Source organism: Pavona decussata, unplaced genomic scaffold (assembly GCF_977016875.1).
Source record: "Pavona decussata unplaced genomic scaffold, jaPavDecu1.1 SCAFFOLD_302, whole genome shotgun sequence".
In the NCBI taxonomy this organism is placed as follows: domain Eukaryota; kingdom Metazoa; phylum Cnidaria; class Anthozoa; order Scleractinia; family Agariciidae; genus Pavona; species Pavona decussata.
The window spans coordinates 2,013,148-2,029,738 of record NW_028145698.1 but is presented as its reverse complement, the minus strand read 5'-3'; the positions used below and the strand labels follow the sequence as shown (position 1 = coordinate 2,029,738).

The window sequence follows — 16,591 nt, the reverse complement described above, 5'->3', positions numbered from 1 at the left end:
TTAAAGATATAAATTGTGCAAGATATGAAGTATTGAATTTTCGGTTACTGAGCGGGTTCCATTCTACGCGTAAAATAATTTATTGAGAAACTCGCTAAAAATTTTTTCTTAGTATAGATTTGATAAAGTAAAAAGATTGTTTACTATCATATCGAATAAAAGGATCATCTAACCATTTTCCGTAGAATTTGTAAGCAACCAGAAAAAAACAGTCGGGTCAAATTAGTGAGGGCTGAATTAACTGACGAGCAAGTTCGGAAAACTGTTTCTGACCGTGGAATTGACAAAATTAAAATATTATTTTACTATATTCTTCAGGAAACCATTGTCTAATTATTTGGCTAACTATTTGGCAGCAATGAGCAATAAAAAAGAATATTTTTAGTCTCAAAGAGACTCACTGGTAAACTCCTGTTTACTGTGATGGTTAAAGTTAAATATTTAATTTCCACTTACAACGAGTGCTCTATCTTACGAGTAAATGAATTTTTTGAGATACTCCCTAAAAATATTTCTTAGTGAGGATTCGACCAAATTAAAACTTCTTGCACTATCATATTCAGAAAAAGATATTCTTGTCATTTTGAGAATTATTTGAAAGCATCGATCAATAGAAACGAAGATTTTTACTCCAGAAAAGAGTTACTGTTACGTTCAGTATGAGGATAAAATTAATGACGGCTGAATTAACTGACCGGCAAACTCGGAAAACTATTTCTCAACGTAGAATTGACCAAATTAAAATATTCTTGCACTATAATCTTCAGCCAAGAAGACTACTGTTATTAAACGAATTAGCGGAAAGCTAGTAGAAATGAGATTGAAGATATAAATTGTGCAAGATACGAAGTATTGAATTTCCGGTTACTGCGCGGGTTCCATTTTACGCGTAAATTAATTTATTGAGATACTCGCTGAAATTTTTTCTTAGCATAGATTTGATAAAATTAAAAGCTTTTTTGCTATCATATCGAGAAAAGGATTTTCTAACCATTTTCCGAAGAATTTGTAAGCAACCCGAAATAAACACCAACATTTTTACTCCTAAAGACACTTACTCTTTAAGTGCAGTTCGGTGCGCGGGTGAAATTGGTGACGGCTCAATTAACTGACGTGCAAATTCGGAAAACTATTTCTGAACGAGGAATTAGCAAAATTAAAATATCATTTTACTTTATTCTTCAGGAAACCATTGTCTAGTTATTTGGCTAATTATTTGGAAGCAATGAGCTATAAAAAAGATTATTTTTAGTCTTAAAGAGATTCACTGGTAAACTCTTGTTTACTGTGATGGTTAAAGTTTAAGTGTAAGTTAATTCACAAGTGAAGTCTCCAAAATTATTGCTCAGCGTAGAATAGAACAAATAAAAAGATTCTTTCATTATAATTTCCAAAAAATAATCCTATAATCGTTTAGCGAATTGTTTGGTAGCAACGAGCAATGAAAAAGAAGAATTTTACTCCAAAACACACTTACTATGAAAGTGCCGTTGATTGTACAGCATACTTTCACAGGTTAATTAATTGCCTAGTTAATTTTGTTTAAAAACCTTTCTCTCACATTTACCAAATGAAAAGTTTCTTTGACTGTAATCGTCGTAAAGCGATCCTCTAATCATGTAGCGAATTATTTTGAAGCAACGAGTTATAAAAAAAATAAGCTTTTTACTCAAGAAGACACAGTTACTGTGAAGTGCGGTTCACTAAGCAACATAAATTTCACGGCTCAATTAATTGACCGACAAACTTATAAAAACTATTGCTCAGTGTAGAATCAAGCAAATTAAAAGATTCTCTCACCATAATGTTGCGAGATAGAGATCCTCTAATCATTAAGTGAATTATTTAGAAGCTAGAAGAAACAGACATGAAGATATACATTGTGGAAGATATGAAGTATTGAATTTCCGCTTACTACGCTTGTTCTATTTTACGCGTAAATGAATTTATTGAGATACTCCCTAAAATTATTTCTCAGCGAGGATTTGACTAAAATAAAAATTTCTTTCACTAGGATATTCAAAAAGGGATGTTCTGATCATTTTCAGATTTATTTGTAAGCATCAAGCAACAAAGACCAAGATTTTCACTCCGTAAGAGAGTTACTGTTTAAGTGCCTTTAAGTTTGCGAATGAATAAAAGGACGGCTGAATTAACTGACAGGGAAACTCGGAAAACTGTTTCTCAACGTAGAATTGACCAAATTAAAATATTGTTTCACTATAATCTTCAGGAAAGATTACTGCTATCATTAAGCGAATTAGCGGGAAGCTAGTAGAAATGAACTTGAAGATATAAATTGTGCAAGATATGAAGTATTAAATTTCCGGTTACTGCGCGGGTTCCATTCTACGCGTAAATAAATTTATTGAGATATTTGCTAAACAATTGTTTAGCGTAAATTTGATAAAGTTAAAAGTATTGTTTCCCTATCGTATCGAGAAAAGGATCTTCTAATCTTTTTCCGAAAAATTTGTAAGCAACCAGAAATAAAAACAAAGATTTTTCTCCTGAAGACTCTTTCTCTTAAAGCTGTGCAGTTCAGTGAGCGGGTTAAATTGGCGACGGCTGAATTAATTGACGTGCAAATTCGGAAAACTATTTCTGAACGTAGAATTGACCAAATAAAAATATTCTTTTACTATATTCTCCAGGAAGCGATTGTCTAATCATTTGGCTAATTATTTGGAAGCAATGAGCAATACAAAAGAAGATTTTTACTCTCAAAGAGACTCACGGCTAAACTCCTGTTGAATGTCCTGGTTAAAGTGTAAGCGTAAATTAATTTACGAGGCAAGTCTCTAAAATTATTGCTCAGCGTAGTATTGACCAAATTAAAAGATTCTTTCACTACAATTTTCAGAAAGAGAAAACCTCTAAGCATTTAGCGAATGATTTGGAAGCAAAGAGCAATGTAAAAGAAGATTTTTACTTCGAACACACTTACTGTGAAAGTGCCGTTGATTATGCAGCTTAATTTCACTGTTTAATTAATTTCCTAGCACATTTAAAAAGAAACCTTTCTCTTACCGTAGAATTGACCAAATTAAAAGTTTCTTTCTCTGTTATCTTTATAAAACGATCCTCTTATCATTTAGCGAGTTATTTGCAAGCAACGAGCAATAAAAAGAAGATTTTTACTCTCGAGGACACAGTTACTGTGAAGTGCCGTTCACTAAGCAACATAAATTTCACGGCTCAATTAATTGACCGACAAACTTATAAAATCTATTTCTCAGTGTAGAATTGCCCAAACAAAAATATTTTTTCACTATAACGTTGAGAGAGAGAGAGAGATCCTCTAATCATTTCTGTGATTTATTTATAAGCTAGAAACAAACAAACATGAAGATATAAATTATGGAAGATATGAAATATTGAATTTCCGGTTACTACGCGTGCTCTATTTTACGCGCAAATAAATTTATTGAGATACTCCCTAAAAATATTTCTGAGCGAGGATTGGACCAAATTAAAAACTTTTTTCACTATCATATTTAGAAATAAATGTTCTTATCATTTTGAGAATTATTTGTAAGCATCGATCAATAGAAACGAAGATTTTTACTCCGGAAAAGAGTCACTGTTCCGTTCAGTATGCGCATGAAATTAATGACGGCTGAATTAACTGACCGGTAAACTCGGAAAACTATTTCTCAACGTAGAATTGACCCAATTAAAGTATTCTTTCACTATAATCTTCAGCCAAAAACACTACTGTTATTGAGCGAATTAGCGGCAAGCTAGTAGAAATGAGATTGAAGATATAAATTGTGCAAGATACGAAGTATTGAATTTCCGGTTACTGCGTGGGTTTCATTCTACGCTTAAATTAATTTATTGAGATACTCGCTAAAATTTTTTTTCTTAGCATAGATTTGATAGAATTAAAAGCTTTTTTACTATCTTATGGAGAAAAGGATCTTCTAACCATTTTCCGTAGAATTTGTAAGCAACCAGAAATAAACACTAAGATTTTTACTCCTGAAGACACTTACTCTTAAAGTGCAGTTCAGTGTGCGGGTTAAATTAGTAACGGCTGAATTAACTGACGTGCAAATTCGGAAAACTATTTCTGAACGTAGAATTGACAAGATTAAAATAATATTTTACTATATCCTTCAGGAAACCATTGTCTAATCATTTAGTAAATTATTTGGAAGCAATGAGCAATAGAAAACGATATTTTTAGCCTCAAAGAGACTCATTGCCAACTTCTGTCGACTGTCCTGTTTAAAGTTAAAGCGTAAATTAATTGACAAGCGAAGTCTCTAAAATTATTACTCAGCGTAAAATTGACCAAATTGAAAGATTTTTCCCCTATTAATTTCAGAAAATAATCCTCTAATCATTTAGCGAAATATTTTGCAGCAACGAGCAATGTGAAACAAGATTTCCTCTACCGAACACCCTTACTGTGAAAGTGCCGTTGTTTGTGCAGCTTAATTTCACTGGTTAATTAATTGCCTTGCATATTTAAAGAAACCTTATTCTCAGCGTAGGGTTGACCAAATTAAAAGTTTCTTTCACTGTAATCTTAGGAAAACTATCCTCTAATCATTTAACGAGTTATTTGCAAGCAACAAGCAAAAAAAAGAAGATTTTAGCTCTCAAAGACACAGTTACTGTGTGGTGCCGTTCACTGCGCAACATAAATTTCACGGCTCAATTATTTGACTGGGGAACTAACAAAAAATCTTTCTCAATGCAGAATAAATAAAATTGAAAGATTTTTTTACTATAATGTTAAGAAAGATATCCTCTAATTTTTCAGTGAATCATTTAGAAGCTAGAAGAAACAGACATGAAGGTATAAATTGTCCAAGCTATGAAGTATTGAATTTCCGCTTAGTCCGCCTATTCTATTTTACGCGTTAATGAATTTATTGAGGTACTCCCTAAAATTATTTCTCAGCGAAGATTTGACTAAACTCAAAATTTCTTTATCTATCATATTCAGAAAAGGATGTTCTTATTATTTTGAGGTATTTTTGTAACCATCAAGCAACAAAAACGAAGATTTTTACTCCGTAAGAGAGTTACTGTTCAAGTGCTGTTCAGTTTGCGAATGAATAAAATGACGGCTAAATTAACCGACTGGTAAACTCGGAAAACTGTTTCTCAACGTAGAATTGACCAAATTAAAATACTGTTTCACTATAATCTTCAGGCAAGATTACTGCTATCATTAAGCAAATTAGCGGGAAGCTAGTAGAAATGAAATTGAAGATATAAATTGTGGAAGATATAAAGTATTAAATTTCCGGTTACTGCGCGGGTTCTATTCTACGCGTAAATAAATTTATTGCGATACTTGCTAAAAAAATGTTAGCGTAAATTTGATAAAGTTGAAAGTATTGTTTCCCTATCATATCGACAAAAGTATCTTCTAATCTTTTTCCGAAGACTTTGTAAGCAACCAGAAATAAAAACAAATATTTTTCTTCCTGAAGACTCTTTCTCTTAAAGCTGTGCAGTTCAGTGAGCGGGTTAAATTGGTGACGGCTGAATTAATTGACGTGCATATTCGTAAACTATTCTGAACGTAGAATTGACCAAATTAAAATATTCTTTTACTATACTCTTCAGGAAACCATTGTCTAATCATTTGGCTAATGAGCAATGAGCTATAGAAAAGAACATTTTTTTGTCTCAAAGAGACTCGCTGCTAAAATCCTCTTGAATGTCCTGGTTAAAGTTTAAGCGTAAATTAATTGACAAGCGAAGTCTCTAAAATAATTGCTCAGCGCAGAATTGACCAAATTGAAAGATTTTTTACTATAATTTTTAGAAAGTACTCCTCTAATTATTTAGCGAATTATTTGGAAGCAGCGAGCAATGAAACAGAGGATTATTACCCCCGAACACAGTTACTGTGAAAGTGCCGTTGATTGGGCAGCATAATTTGACTGGTTAATTGACCCGGGGTTTTTCCCTGTAATGGCCTATACTGGGAGGCTTCGCCCGAAAGGGTTACTTTTTTACGCTTCAGGTTTGTGAAAGGGTAGGGATTTCACGAGTCAAAATATATGAAAGGGTTGTGAAATCTGTCAGTTAGGTATTTAAGGAGGCCTTTATTCTAAGGGATAGAAAGGGGATGCAGTGTTCTTAAATAGGTTTGTGAAAGGGGGCACTATTTCCAATGAAAGGTACACGAAAGGGGTACCATTTGTCAATGGAAGGTATGCAAAAAGGGTACTTTTTCTGCCAAGGATTTGTCCTCAGTTTACATGATCACTAAACCCAACTGCAGGTTGGGAGAATAAATGTAGTGATCACCAAAAAAATATCTTAATCCTCAAACAGACTTGTTTGACGATTGAACTCTAATGAAAGACGAAAAAATATGGAGAACGACCAGGGGAAGTTTCTTGTTGATCTCGGGCCTGCATGGGGCCCGTTTCTCGAAAGTCCCAGTAATTTACCGGGTCCGGTAGTGTTTTTGGTGATAAAAGTTTTTAACAGAAGTCAATTTTTGTTAGCTTTGAGCACTAAATTTTTAAATCTTATAACTCTATGAAAACATTGGCCAAGTGCCATGCCTGTAAGCACTGTGTAATCGGCGAAAAAACATTTGAAAATATACTTATCGGGCCCAATAAGTTACCGGGTCTTTCGAGAAACGGGCCCCTGAAGGTAAACCACCGCGGTTTGATTGCATGATGACGCAAAGTTCTTACCTTTGAAGTAATCCCAGTTTCTTCTTTCGGTTTCTGCCTTCACATTTTTACTTCCAATTTACTGAATTAGGGCGTCTGAAAATGCAAATTATCATGTCAGTAATTCTGAAAACCTAAAAATTCAAGCTACGCTTCAAATTGTGAAAATTTCAATTTTTAACTGAGGCATCCATTCGGCAAAGGGCGGTAAGAGGAAAGATTTCCGCACAGCTCGTTACATTAATTATACATGCACCATTGTCCCACTAAGCCTCTTCCAAAAACGATAAACGTGACTACATTTTGTGTCGCAAAGTATATGTAACGTTAATGTATGGGGCTGTTTAAAAATATTGCCTCGGAAAAATTTTGTACAAAGCGGAACAGTCAGTATGTTCTTTAAACTTTCGAAGTAACTTTAAGGGTACTGCTAAGAACGAGACCAAGTCTTAATCCATTTGGAGTAGTCGAGGAGTTTAAATTGACGTTTTCAACAAGCAGCCGGCGAGCCAACGCACGTGTCAAGTCGGCAACATGTCCATGGTTTGTTTTTAGCGTCCACACAAACCTTAACTAATATTTATAAAATAGAACTCACCTTTAGTGTGTACTTCTTTCTATGCTTTATCAAAACGCCTTTGCACTTCATCATTTTTCGTCGTTGAAGAGGACCGTCAAATCGCTCTTTACAACGGATTTCTTATCAGTCTGAGAGTTAAGTGTCAAGTTAGTCATGAATATGGATTACAAACTGAAAACAATCGCTGACAACAACATTTGCTCGCACCTGACAAAGAGAAAAATACTGCACGTGTTGGCAAAGTATGCAGACAAAATGGAAAATATTTTTGAGAAACATTTATACCTTTTTCTTGTCAGAGACGCAGTAAAAAACATCCCAACCGTACGGACCTGTTTCCGTTTGAAAAGCGTAATGTAAACAGTGAACGAAACCGCAATTTTGTGTAAACTCACATATGACCAATGTGCATCTTATAATATTTTACTCCGAGAGTTGCACGCGTTGGATATGAGAAAGCAGAAAGCATTTGTAAAAAAAAGAAGAGAGAGAGAAAGCAGAAAGCCATCTTGGCGCGTAGCGCCGAGTTGGCTATCGGAAGATTATGCCGCTCGCGCTTCATTGGCTATAGTGATCTCGCATCCAAAAGGCGCGAGAACAAAACCTGTTTTAAGAATCATTCCTTCAAATTGCTGCATTTTGTGAACCGGTCGGTTCTGGTCTGCCAGTTCTGAAACGCTGGAGAAGAGATAACTTTATCGCCGTGTGCGTTGAGTCTCCTCATGGGCAAGCACGTGCTTAAGGCTGAGTGGATCTGTACATATACGAAAGGAAAGCGGGGGAGAGGGGGAAGAGAATTTTCCTCGTAAATTTGTTTGGGTGTACCCACGGAGTCTTATATTCTCCTTGCGCGAGACGATTTTCGCCTGCGCTCTTGTTATCCGTCGGACTGCTCCAAGTCTACCGAACCTTAAAAGCGACGTGTGAATTGGACTTTGTTGGTTGGTTTTTCTATCGAGAACATTCGAGAGTCCGCTTTGCATTTTTCACCTGGGGTGACTGTCAAGATTCTGACAATTTATTCCGCCTCGTGCCATAGAAATGACAGACAAATAAAACGCTATCCAATAGGATTCTTGATCGTCTTTTTGATAACGACATATCAGATGTTCGAAAAGGTCTTAAAGAGGATCAGTCTTATGCGACAAAAATCGCGTCTATCATTGAACTAAGAGAAATCGCTAAGTTGCAGTCGCAATCGACTTCGCTGTTTTGTCTTGTTTTCTTTTTAGATGATTTGCCTTTTATCAATTTCATAATATTATTTATTTTTTTACAGTGGAATAACGGAATGAGTATTGTAGGAGACAATGCAGATGGTGTTTAATATCGCTGTAGTTTTCATTTGCACGTAACTGGAACAATAATTTAAAGCCTACGACAGGAATAGACCTCTCTGAGAGTCATAATTACTGTACTTGTTTGGCCGCTCTTGTTGAAATGTATCGTGTAAAAACATAACGTAAGGTCAAGAACGTATTTGTGATTTGTTCTTCGAGATGATCATCAAACTGCTCCGCAACCCGCAACGAGTCTCTCAATTTCAGGTCAAGCATCTTGCAGCTTGGTGCCTTCAGTATGTTAATTGACACATCAGATGTTGTTGCTTTCACTTCACTGCAGCTGGGTACCGATATAAACAAATTAACAAAAAAAAAAACATATATTTATTAGTAAATGCTGCATAAGACTACTCTGCGCTCTTGATTTTAATTATTATTTCTCTATAGTTTGGATTTTTTAACACTACCAAAATCTACTTTTCACTTCAAACGGCCACGAACAATAGCAATAAAACATCTAAATCATAATCGAAACCATTTTAATTGGCTTTTGGAATAGGCTCTTTAATAATAATAATAATAATAATAATAATAATAATAATAATAATAATAATAATAATAATAATAATAATAATAATAATAATAAAGCGGTTTTCAATTGATTGTCGCAAAACCAAAGTTATTTCTCTGGCCAATCGTAACAGATGTAAACACACAACGAGGCAATCAGAACTAAAAGCAAATACATGTAACTGGCGCAAAGCGCCAGGCGCGGGAAGACGGGTGCGGTGAAAACACGGTTGTTTTTTTAGTGTTTGGATCGATTGCATTTGTGGAGAAAGCTGCACAAGTTTTGTTAACCAATCAGAGAGCGTAGTAACGCAAAACCAAAGAAAAGGCAAAATTACTTTCGACACTCAATAGAAAACTGCTTTAATAATAATGAGCCGATGTTCTGCAACTCACTTCCTGTTCAAGCAGTGACTAATTAACATAACAATAAAATAAAATATGATAAAACGTTTCTAGCTTTTGTGTTTAATTTGAAGGATTAATTAATCAATTTTTATCGCAACTTAAAGAGCGGGGTTTATTAAAAAATAATCGAGGCAATATTTTTGGTGAATTTACATCGAGATACATATTTAAGATAATCTTTTGAAAGCGCGCGTAAAGGATATGTCCAGAAGGTAGATATTGTGTTTAACGTGAATAATTATCTATTATCTTTTTTCTACTAGCTAGCGCATGAGAAACTAACTTTTCACGCGGCGTTATCGAAATAGCAGTTGTACTTAAAGGGGAAGTATCACGAAAATTTGCTGTCATTTCAAAACCCAAAATGTTTGACTGTCAGCAGAAATAACGAAATAATTGTCAAGTTTGTTGAAAATTATCACCCCAGTGCAATAAAACTGTCGATTAGTCCCTCTGGCCAGAAACAGAGTAGGCCGGTTTGGATTGGAACTTGAAAAATATTAGGCTAATGTTTTTCAAACTCTCGCATTTTTGTTTCCAAAATGCGCAAGAACAGATCACAAGTTGTTTCTTTTAAGAATTGAGCTAATTTCGTTCCTCTCGTCATTCTAGAATTATTTGGCAGGTGATTTAAGGTCTTATTTCATCATTTTTAACAAAAGATATCAAACACCCCATGATACTTCCCCTTTAAACCACAGAGTCGGTGTGGCTGTAACTATCATATCTTTTACATAATTCTCGAATCTTATTGGCTAGTAATGGGATTGCAATCGCGTTGGGTGTCCTGTTACACTTGTACTATCTCAAGGTAGCGCAAAATAAGGCCTCTGTTTACGTAGTGGATTCGAATAGCTTTCCTCTCCTAAAACTGATAGGTTTTCTTTCAGATTCTTTTGGTTTCTATCGTTTGTTTTTGAATCGTTTTGTGACGATATTAACTGACAAAACGCTGCCGTCATCTTTTGCTGAAGGAAGTACTGTCTTTGTAAACCCATTATCTGACTTATATGTTATCAGTGGGTGATAGAAGCTTATTGTCCCCGCCCCACCTATTTAATTTGTCACTGGAGTTACGAAGCGGATTACTCGATTTTTCACCTCACTCCTCGAGAAAATTTCAATTTATTTCGCACGTGCACCAGCATCGTTTAGTATGACCATTCAGATCTACGGAGCTAAGGAACACTGTTCCGTCGTACCGTTTGGTGTGTTGCATAAGGGCTGTCGCTGGTTCACTTCGAGGTGTAACTATTCAAATGTATATAGTTCATTTGCCGGGCTAATATACATCAGCCATCGTATCCTTCTGTCCTTGGGCGAGGGGAAGTGGAGGAAGTGATCCATTATATAATCTGTATAAATTTGTGCCGTCCCAATTAAGGGGTATAGTTCTCGATATTGAACCGTTTTGATATACGATAGGTTTAAAATGGGCTTATGTTTTAACCGTTTTGTTCCGAAGTCTAAAGGCTGGTGTGGATTTTATAGGCCAGCCCTAAAAACGACGCTGGAAAATTAAATCACAGCATATGTTTGGTAAGAGATAATGAGTCCGAGTCTCTTTAATAAAATGACGATCAGTCATAAGCGAAAAATTGTGTCATGTCGAAACTCATTATACTTTTTTGAAGCCACAGACACAATTTGACACCTTTGCTGACGTCAAATAGTAAATCCGGGCTAGGAACTTTGATACAAGGACATTATCACCTATTTTAGTATCCGTTTTAAATATCCAAAAATTACTCTCGTGTCAATGGAAATGCTAAAATATTGGCTTAGCGTTGTGTCAAAGCTTACTTGATTATTCATCGCCTTCATGGTACAGATGGCTACGATGGAAATGAACTGCAAGTTCGATATGCGTACAACTACCTATATGTGTTATGACTAAAACTAATACGGTAAATTTGTTTATTCTTCCAGGAAGTAGCTTATAATTTTTCTTTTTGTTACTTTGAGATCAATCACGTTTGACCAGGATATACTTTGGTGGGGGGGGGGGGGGGGGGGGGCGGAGTTGGTGGGAAGACACCCATAAGAAAGTCACGGTGATGTTCGTCCAATGAAAATATAACCCAACATTTTTTCACCTCTTTTTAGTAAAGCTAAACATCTCATTCAAGGTAACTATGATTCATTGAAGAGAACAAGATATATTTTGTTATATTCGGTTGACTCAAACTCAGTTCTAAAATGACAATAAATTATATTGACATGTTGTGCTTATCCAACAAGAACGCGTAATGGCCATGAAGTAATGTTTGGATGCAGCCTTATTTATCACCCTTCTCTATGCTATAAACACCACTTACGAGCTTGTTCTAAGATTACCACTGAATATGTTGTAGTGTATAAACGAAAGATGTTCTCTTCTCTGAATCGCGGTAACTTTGAAAGCTAGATAAAGCAAGCACTCAGACTGTATATATTATATCTCTCTCCTTTGTTTTATTTTAAGAAAAAATATCGGATTAACAGCGTTGCCTTCTATGAAACCTTATCAATTTGGTTTCTTACAAAGGATTATAACGACACTTAGTGTCCTAAACAATCTGTCACGCGCCACTCTAGGACTGTCGTGTAAACAATCTTCAGTTACTAATATAACCCTTTTTAGGTAAAAAGCTAAAGCAAATTATAATTTACCCGTTAATTATAGGAAAGAGAAAATGTGTTAAGGGTAATTGGCATTTAAATCAAAAATGCGAAACCTAATAGTGCACCATATTCTTTCCAAAGATATGAATAGTGTATGCGTAATTCTAAGCGGATGAACCAACTTCGCATTCGTTTTTCTCTTTCCGGTTGATACACGAGCTGTTCAAAGTTGTCCGACAAGGGACACAGGTTAAATCTTCAACGACCGAAACATAAGTGTATCTTGTAATGTAAACAGCTATCATTCTTGGTTCTTGAAAAGCTGATTGCACAAATCCAAGTCGGATTACAACTGCGCTTCGATTTCTTTGGTCCCAATTGTCAATTAACGGACACGAAGACGATTTAAGCAATAAAACAGACCGCTTGTATGAACGAATCACTAATCCCTGCAGTTTTTACAGATATGCCGTTAATAACAAATATTTTTTATAAATAGTTTTATAAACCTTGAAATATCGGACGCGAACATAACCTATATTGGCGTCTTGCTGTGTTCCTTGGCGAATTTTTGTTATCATTTCCAAGATATCCTAAGAACTGTAGTATCAAGATTTAGCATACGCGATCATTCTGTGTACCAAGAACAAAATTCACACGATGAATTAAGGAACATACTGCTTACATTGATAAAGTTGTTTCAGTGTCGCATCAAGATAGTCAAAAATAGACACCAAATGTAAAGGGCTTCAAGATAACATGGCAAGTGATGAATGGAAACAAGCCACTCGCGTTCTGTAAAATACGATCATCTTTTCCGAGTCCTTTCTTCTTTGCTGCCAAACACTGTTAGAAACTGTCAGCAACTACCAAAAATACTACCAAAAAAAAAAAAAAAAGCTAGAAACTCCAAAACACTTTCAAAAATTCAGACTAACAATGGAACGAAAACTACAGACTACTACTACTACAACAACTGCTGCTGCTGCTGCTACTACTACTACTAGTACTACTACTACTACTACTACTACTACTACTACTACTACTACTACTACTACTACTACTACTACAACTGCTGCGGCTGCTGCTGCTGCTGCTGCTGCTGATACTACTACTACTACTACTACTACTGTTGCTAATACTGTTACTGCTACTGCAACTGATAATGCTACTGCTACTCTTGATACTACTTCCATTTATACTACTACTACTACTATTGCTAATACTGTTACTGCTACTGTTACTACGACTACTACTACTGCTGCTGCTGCTGCTACTGCTCCTACTATTCATACTGCTACTGCTACTGCAACTGATAATGCTACTGCTACTCTTGATACTACTTCCATTTATACTACTACTACTACTACTACTACTACTACTACTACTACTACTACTACTACTACTACTACTACTACTACTACTACTACTTCTACAAGAACTAAAACTGTAATATCTAGAGCTGCAAATACAAGCACTGCTCCAAATACTATTACAACAACCGTTTTGTAGAACTGAAACGAAAGTCTCTACAGCTACAAACACGAAGACGACTAGAATAAACTAAAGTGAACTATAATGTCCCCACACCTGTAACTAATACTACTTAAGCTATTCAAATAAAACTGTACATGTCTCTATAACTTGAGAAAGTATCGACAACGACGTTTACCTCCCAATAACATTATCCTCAACTCACAAGAATTTCCGATGATTGCTTGGGACTACGAGTAACTAAATTTGAGGAGGGAAATAGACAAAATCTGCCAAACTAAGATATTAAGAACTACTAAAGACTTCTGGCAAGTTGCTGACAATAACTACCAGATGAACCAGAATACATTAACACATGACAGATTGGCTGCTCTTTCATTTGTGGCTTTTCCTCATGACATATTGATTTCCAGAGTGAATTTGTGGCTTTCCATCATGACTTATGCCATTTATAACACAAAAGCCCTTCTTCCTATCTAACAGTGTTTACCAATATTTGACATTTTACATTAATACCTAGCAGTGCACATAATACGAGATTAACAGCAACCATCTCTGCAATGATAAGCTACACAGTTAGATATACGTTTGTCTTATCATCCAGCTACATCATACTACGGATCAAATAATGGTGTGACGATCCAAAGTAAACGTTGGGAGAATAATCGTCGAGTGTTCAGTTAGAGTAGTTTACAGCCTTATGTCAAAGACAGTTGTGTCTTCATCGGGAGTTGACGATCCCTTATCTTGTGACGGTTTCTCTTCACCATTTCCAAACTTCTCTTTTTTCTTTTGCCCTGGATCTGAAATAACAACAAAAATTGGCGGGTAAGTGAATTTATTCTTTGATCTTGATAGTCACTGGGAGCAAAACACTAAAAACAAGCCGATCCGAACCAAACAATGCCTGCCTTTTCCAGTAGAGTGAGGCGTCTAGAGCTAACCCGGGGCTAGGCGGAGTTTGCTAGCACTTACCTAGAACGTTTACAACTTTTGAAAATGGGAGTCACCGCCACGAAACGAAACCATTTGCGCTGGTAGAGCAATTATAGTTGAATTCAATGATACCATGGGAAGTTATTCTAGGTAGGTTGATCATAAATTGTTTTAAACTCTAATGAAAATGCATCTTTCTTTCCAAAAATATTTCCGAAATAGATAACTCACATTATGTATGTAACAGTAGCTTTATATTTTGTTCTTTTTTTTTAATGTGCATCGCCAGAAAAAAGTGGATGAATTCGTTAATTAAGGGAATAGGACTCGGCATCGAAAGGGAAATGACTTCAAACAATATTACCTCTTTAAGTAAAGAACTGGGAACCACCAACTTTCGCTTTTATTTTAAAACCTTACCTATGCCTCCAGCATCTGCTGTGTCAGGTACTTGACTTTCAGCTTCAGCTGTTTCATCTTTAGCTTCTACTGCTTCACGTTTGGCTGTCACTGCTTCAAATGATCCATCCTCAGCCTTCGATTCCTCAAAACGAAACCCCTTTCGATCAGCCGCTTCTGCCACTTCACCTTGAGCTTCTGGAGCTCCAACCTCCGACTCCGATACCCCATCTTTGGCTTCCACTGCTTTTCCATTTATCTTTGATCCTTCATCCTGGGCTTTCGCTTTTTGATGTTCAATCTCGACTTGTTCATTCTCAGCCGCCTTTGCTTCAAAATCAACTCCCTTTTCTCCTTGAGCTTCCAACACTTCACCTAGATCTTCTGAGGCTTCACCCTCAGATTCTGATATCTCAGGTTTAGCTTCTTCTGCATCTTCCTTCATGTCTTTTGTTTCATCCAGGGCTTTTCTTACTTCACTTTCAACCTCCGTTGCCTCGCCTTCAACTTGCTCTGTTTCTCCCTTTATCTCTTCTTCATCATCCTGGGCTTTCATTTCTTCATCTTCAGTCTCCACTGATTCATCTTCCTTTACTACTGCCTCAGCATTCTCTGCTTTTTCATCCTCCGCTACTTCTTTCTTAGATTCCGATTCTCCACCCTCAGCTCCAGCTTCTTCAGCATTAGCCACCTCTGCTTCATCCTCACCTTTCACTGCCTCATCCTCATCCTCAGCTGCCTTATCTTCTGCTTTCACTGTTTCACCTTTGGCTGCCACTGCTTCACCACTGATGTTCTCAGCTTTATTTTCATCTTTGCCAACTTTACCCTCACACCCCAGTGATCCATTTCCAGTCTCTGCCTCTTGCTGGACGTGCACAGCTTCATCCTCTGCATCCGTGGAGTCATCTGTAGCCTCAATCATTCTGACCTTGGTTCCTACAGCCTCACCTTCAGCTTCTGCTGTCTTAACTTCAGACGTTTCTGTTTCAACCTCAGTTTCCAATTCTTCGTCTCCAGTTTCAGCTGTTTCATCTCTCGCTTTCTTTTCTCTGTCTTCATCAGTTTCTTCTATTTTCACCTCTGTTTTCATTACTGCATCTTCAGCGCCCAGTGCCTTGCCAACAGCCTTGTCTGCCTCACCTTCAGCCTCAGCTGTTTTTGCTTCAGCTCCTGGTGCTTTATCTTCACCTGTTGCTGCTACCTCTTCAGCTTTATCCCTCGCTGCTACTTGAAACTCTGCTCCTTCCACCTGAACCTCAGCCTCCATTGTAACAGCTTCTCCTCCTTCAGCTTCAGCCGCTTCTTGTCCAGCTTCGCCATCTTCAGTGTCATTTGCCTCCTGATGAGCATCGCCTTTTCCTCCTGTTATTCCAGCCTCTATCTCTTGGTTCACTTTAGCGTCAGGTCCAGCTTTGCTATGATCTTCACCAGTTTCTGGCTCTGCTTCATCTTTTGTTCCTGGTTTTTGTTTTGGGTCTTTGCCTTCGTCATCTTTTCCTCCTTGGTCTATCATCTCGGTACCAGGTTCTGCGTTAATACAATAGCACACGTAAATGAAGTAATATGTTTCAAAGTATTCAAAACAACAAATGTAAAACAGATTAAAATGTTGAAATGAGTGGGAAAATACAACTCAATAAAGGAACCAGGTAGCT

At 36.5% G+C, this 16,591-nt stretch overlaps 1 protein-coding gene and 1 long non-coding RNA gene across 2 annotated transcripts in view; both read right to left on the bottom strand.

Moving 5' to 3' along the window:
* Window positions 1-6,616: 6,616 nt before the first annotated feature.
* Window positions 6,617-7,574, bottom strand: LOC146454448 (uncharacterized). Its single transcript, XR_014859283.1, has 3 exons — window positions 7,525-7,574; window positions 7,258-7,367; window positions 6,617-6,755 (listed from the first exon to the last, which is right to left on the bottom strand). It is a non-coding gene; the product is annotated as an uncharacterized LOC146454448 (long non-coding RNA).
* Window positions 7,575-13,358: 5,784 nt separating this feature from the next.
* LOC146454426 (uncharacterized) overlaps window positions 13,359-16,591 on the bottom strand; it is a 328,274-nt gene continuing 325,041 nt past the window's right edge. Inside the window, exons 37-38 of the mRNA XM_085095575.1 lie at window positions 14,955-16,463; window positions 13,359-14,401 (exon numbers count right to left, since the gene is read on the bottom strand). Coding sequence (XP_084951701.1) covers window positions 14,289-14,401; window positions 14,955-16,463 — 1,622 coding nt within the window. The 3' untranslated portion in view covers window positions 13,359-14,288. The remainder of the gene's footprint in view (window positions 14,402-14,954; window positions 16,464-16,591) is intronic.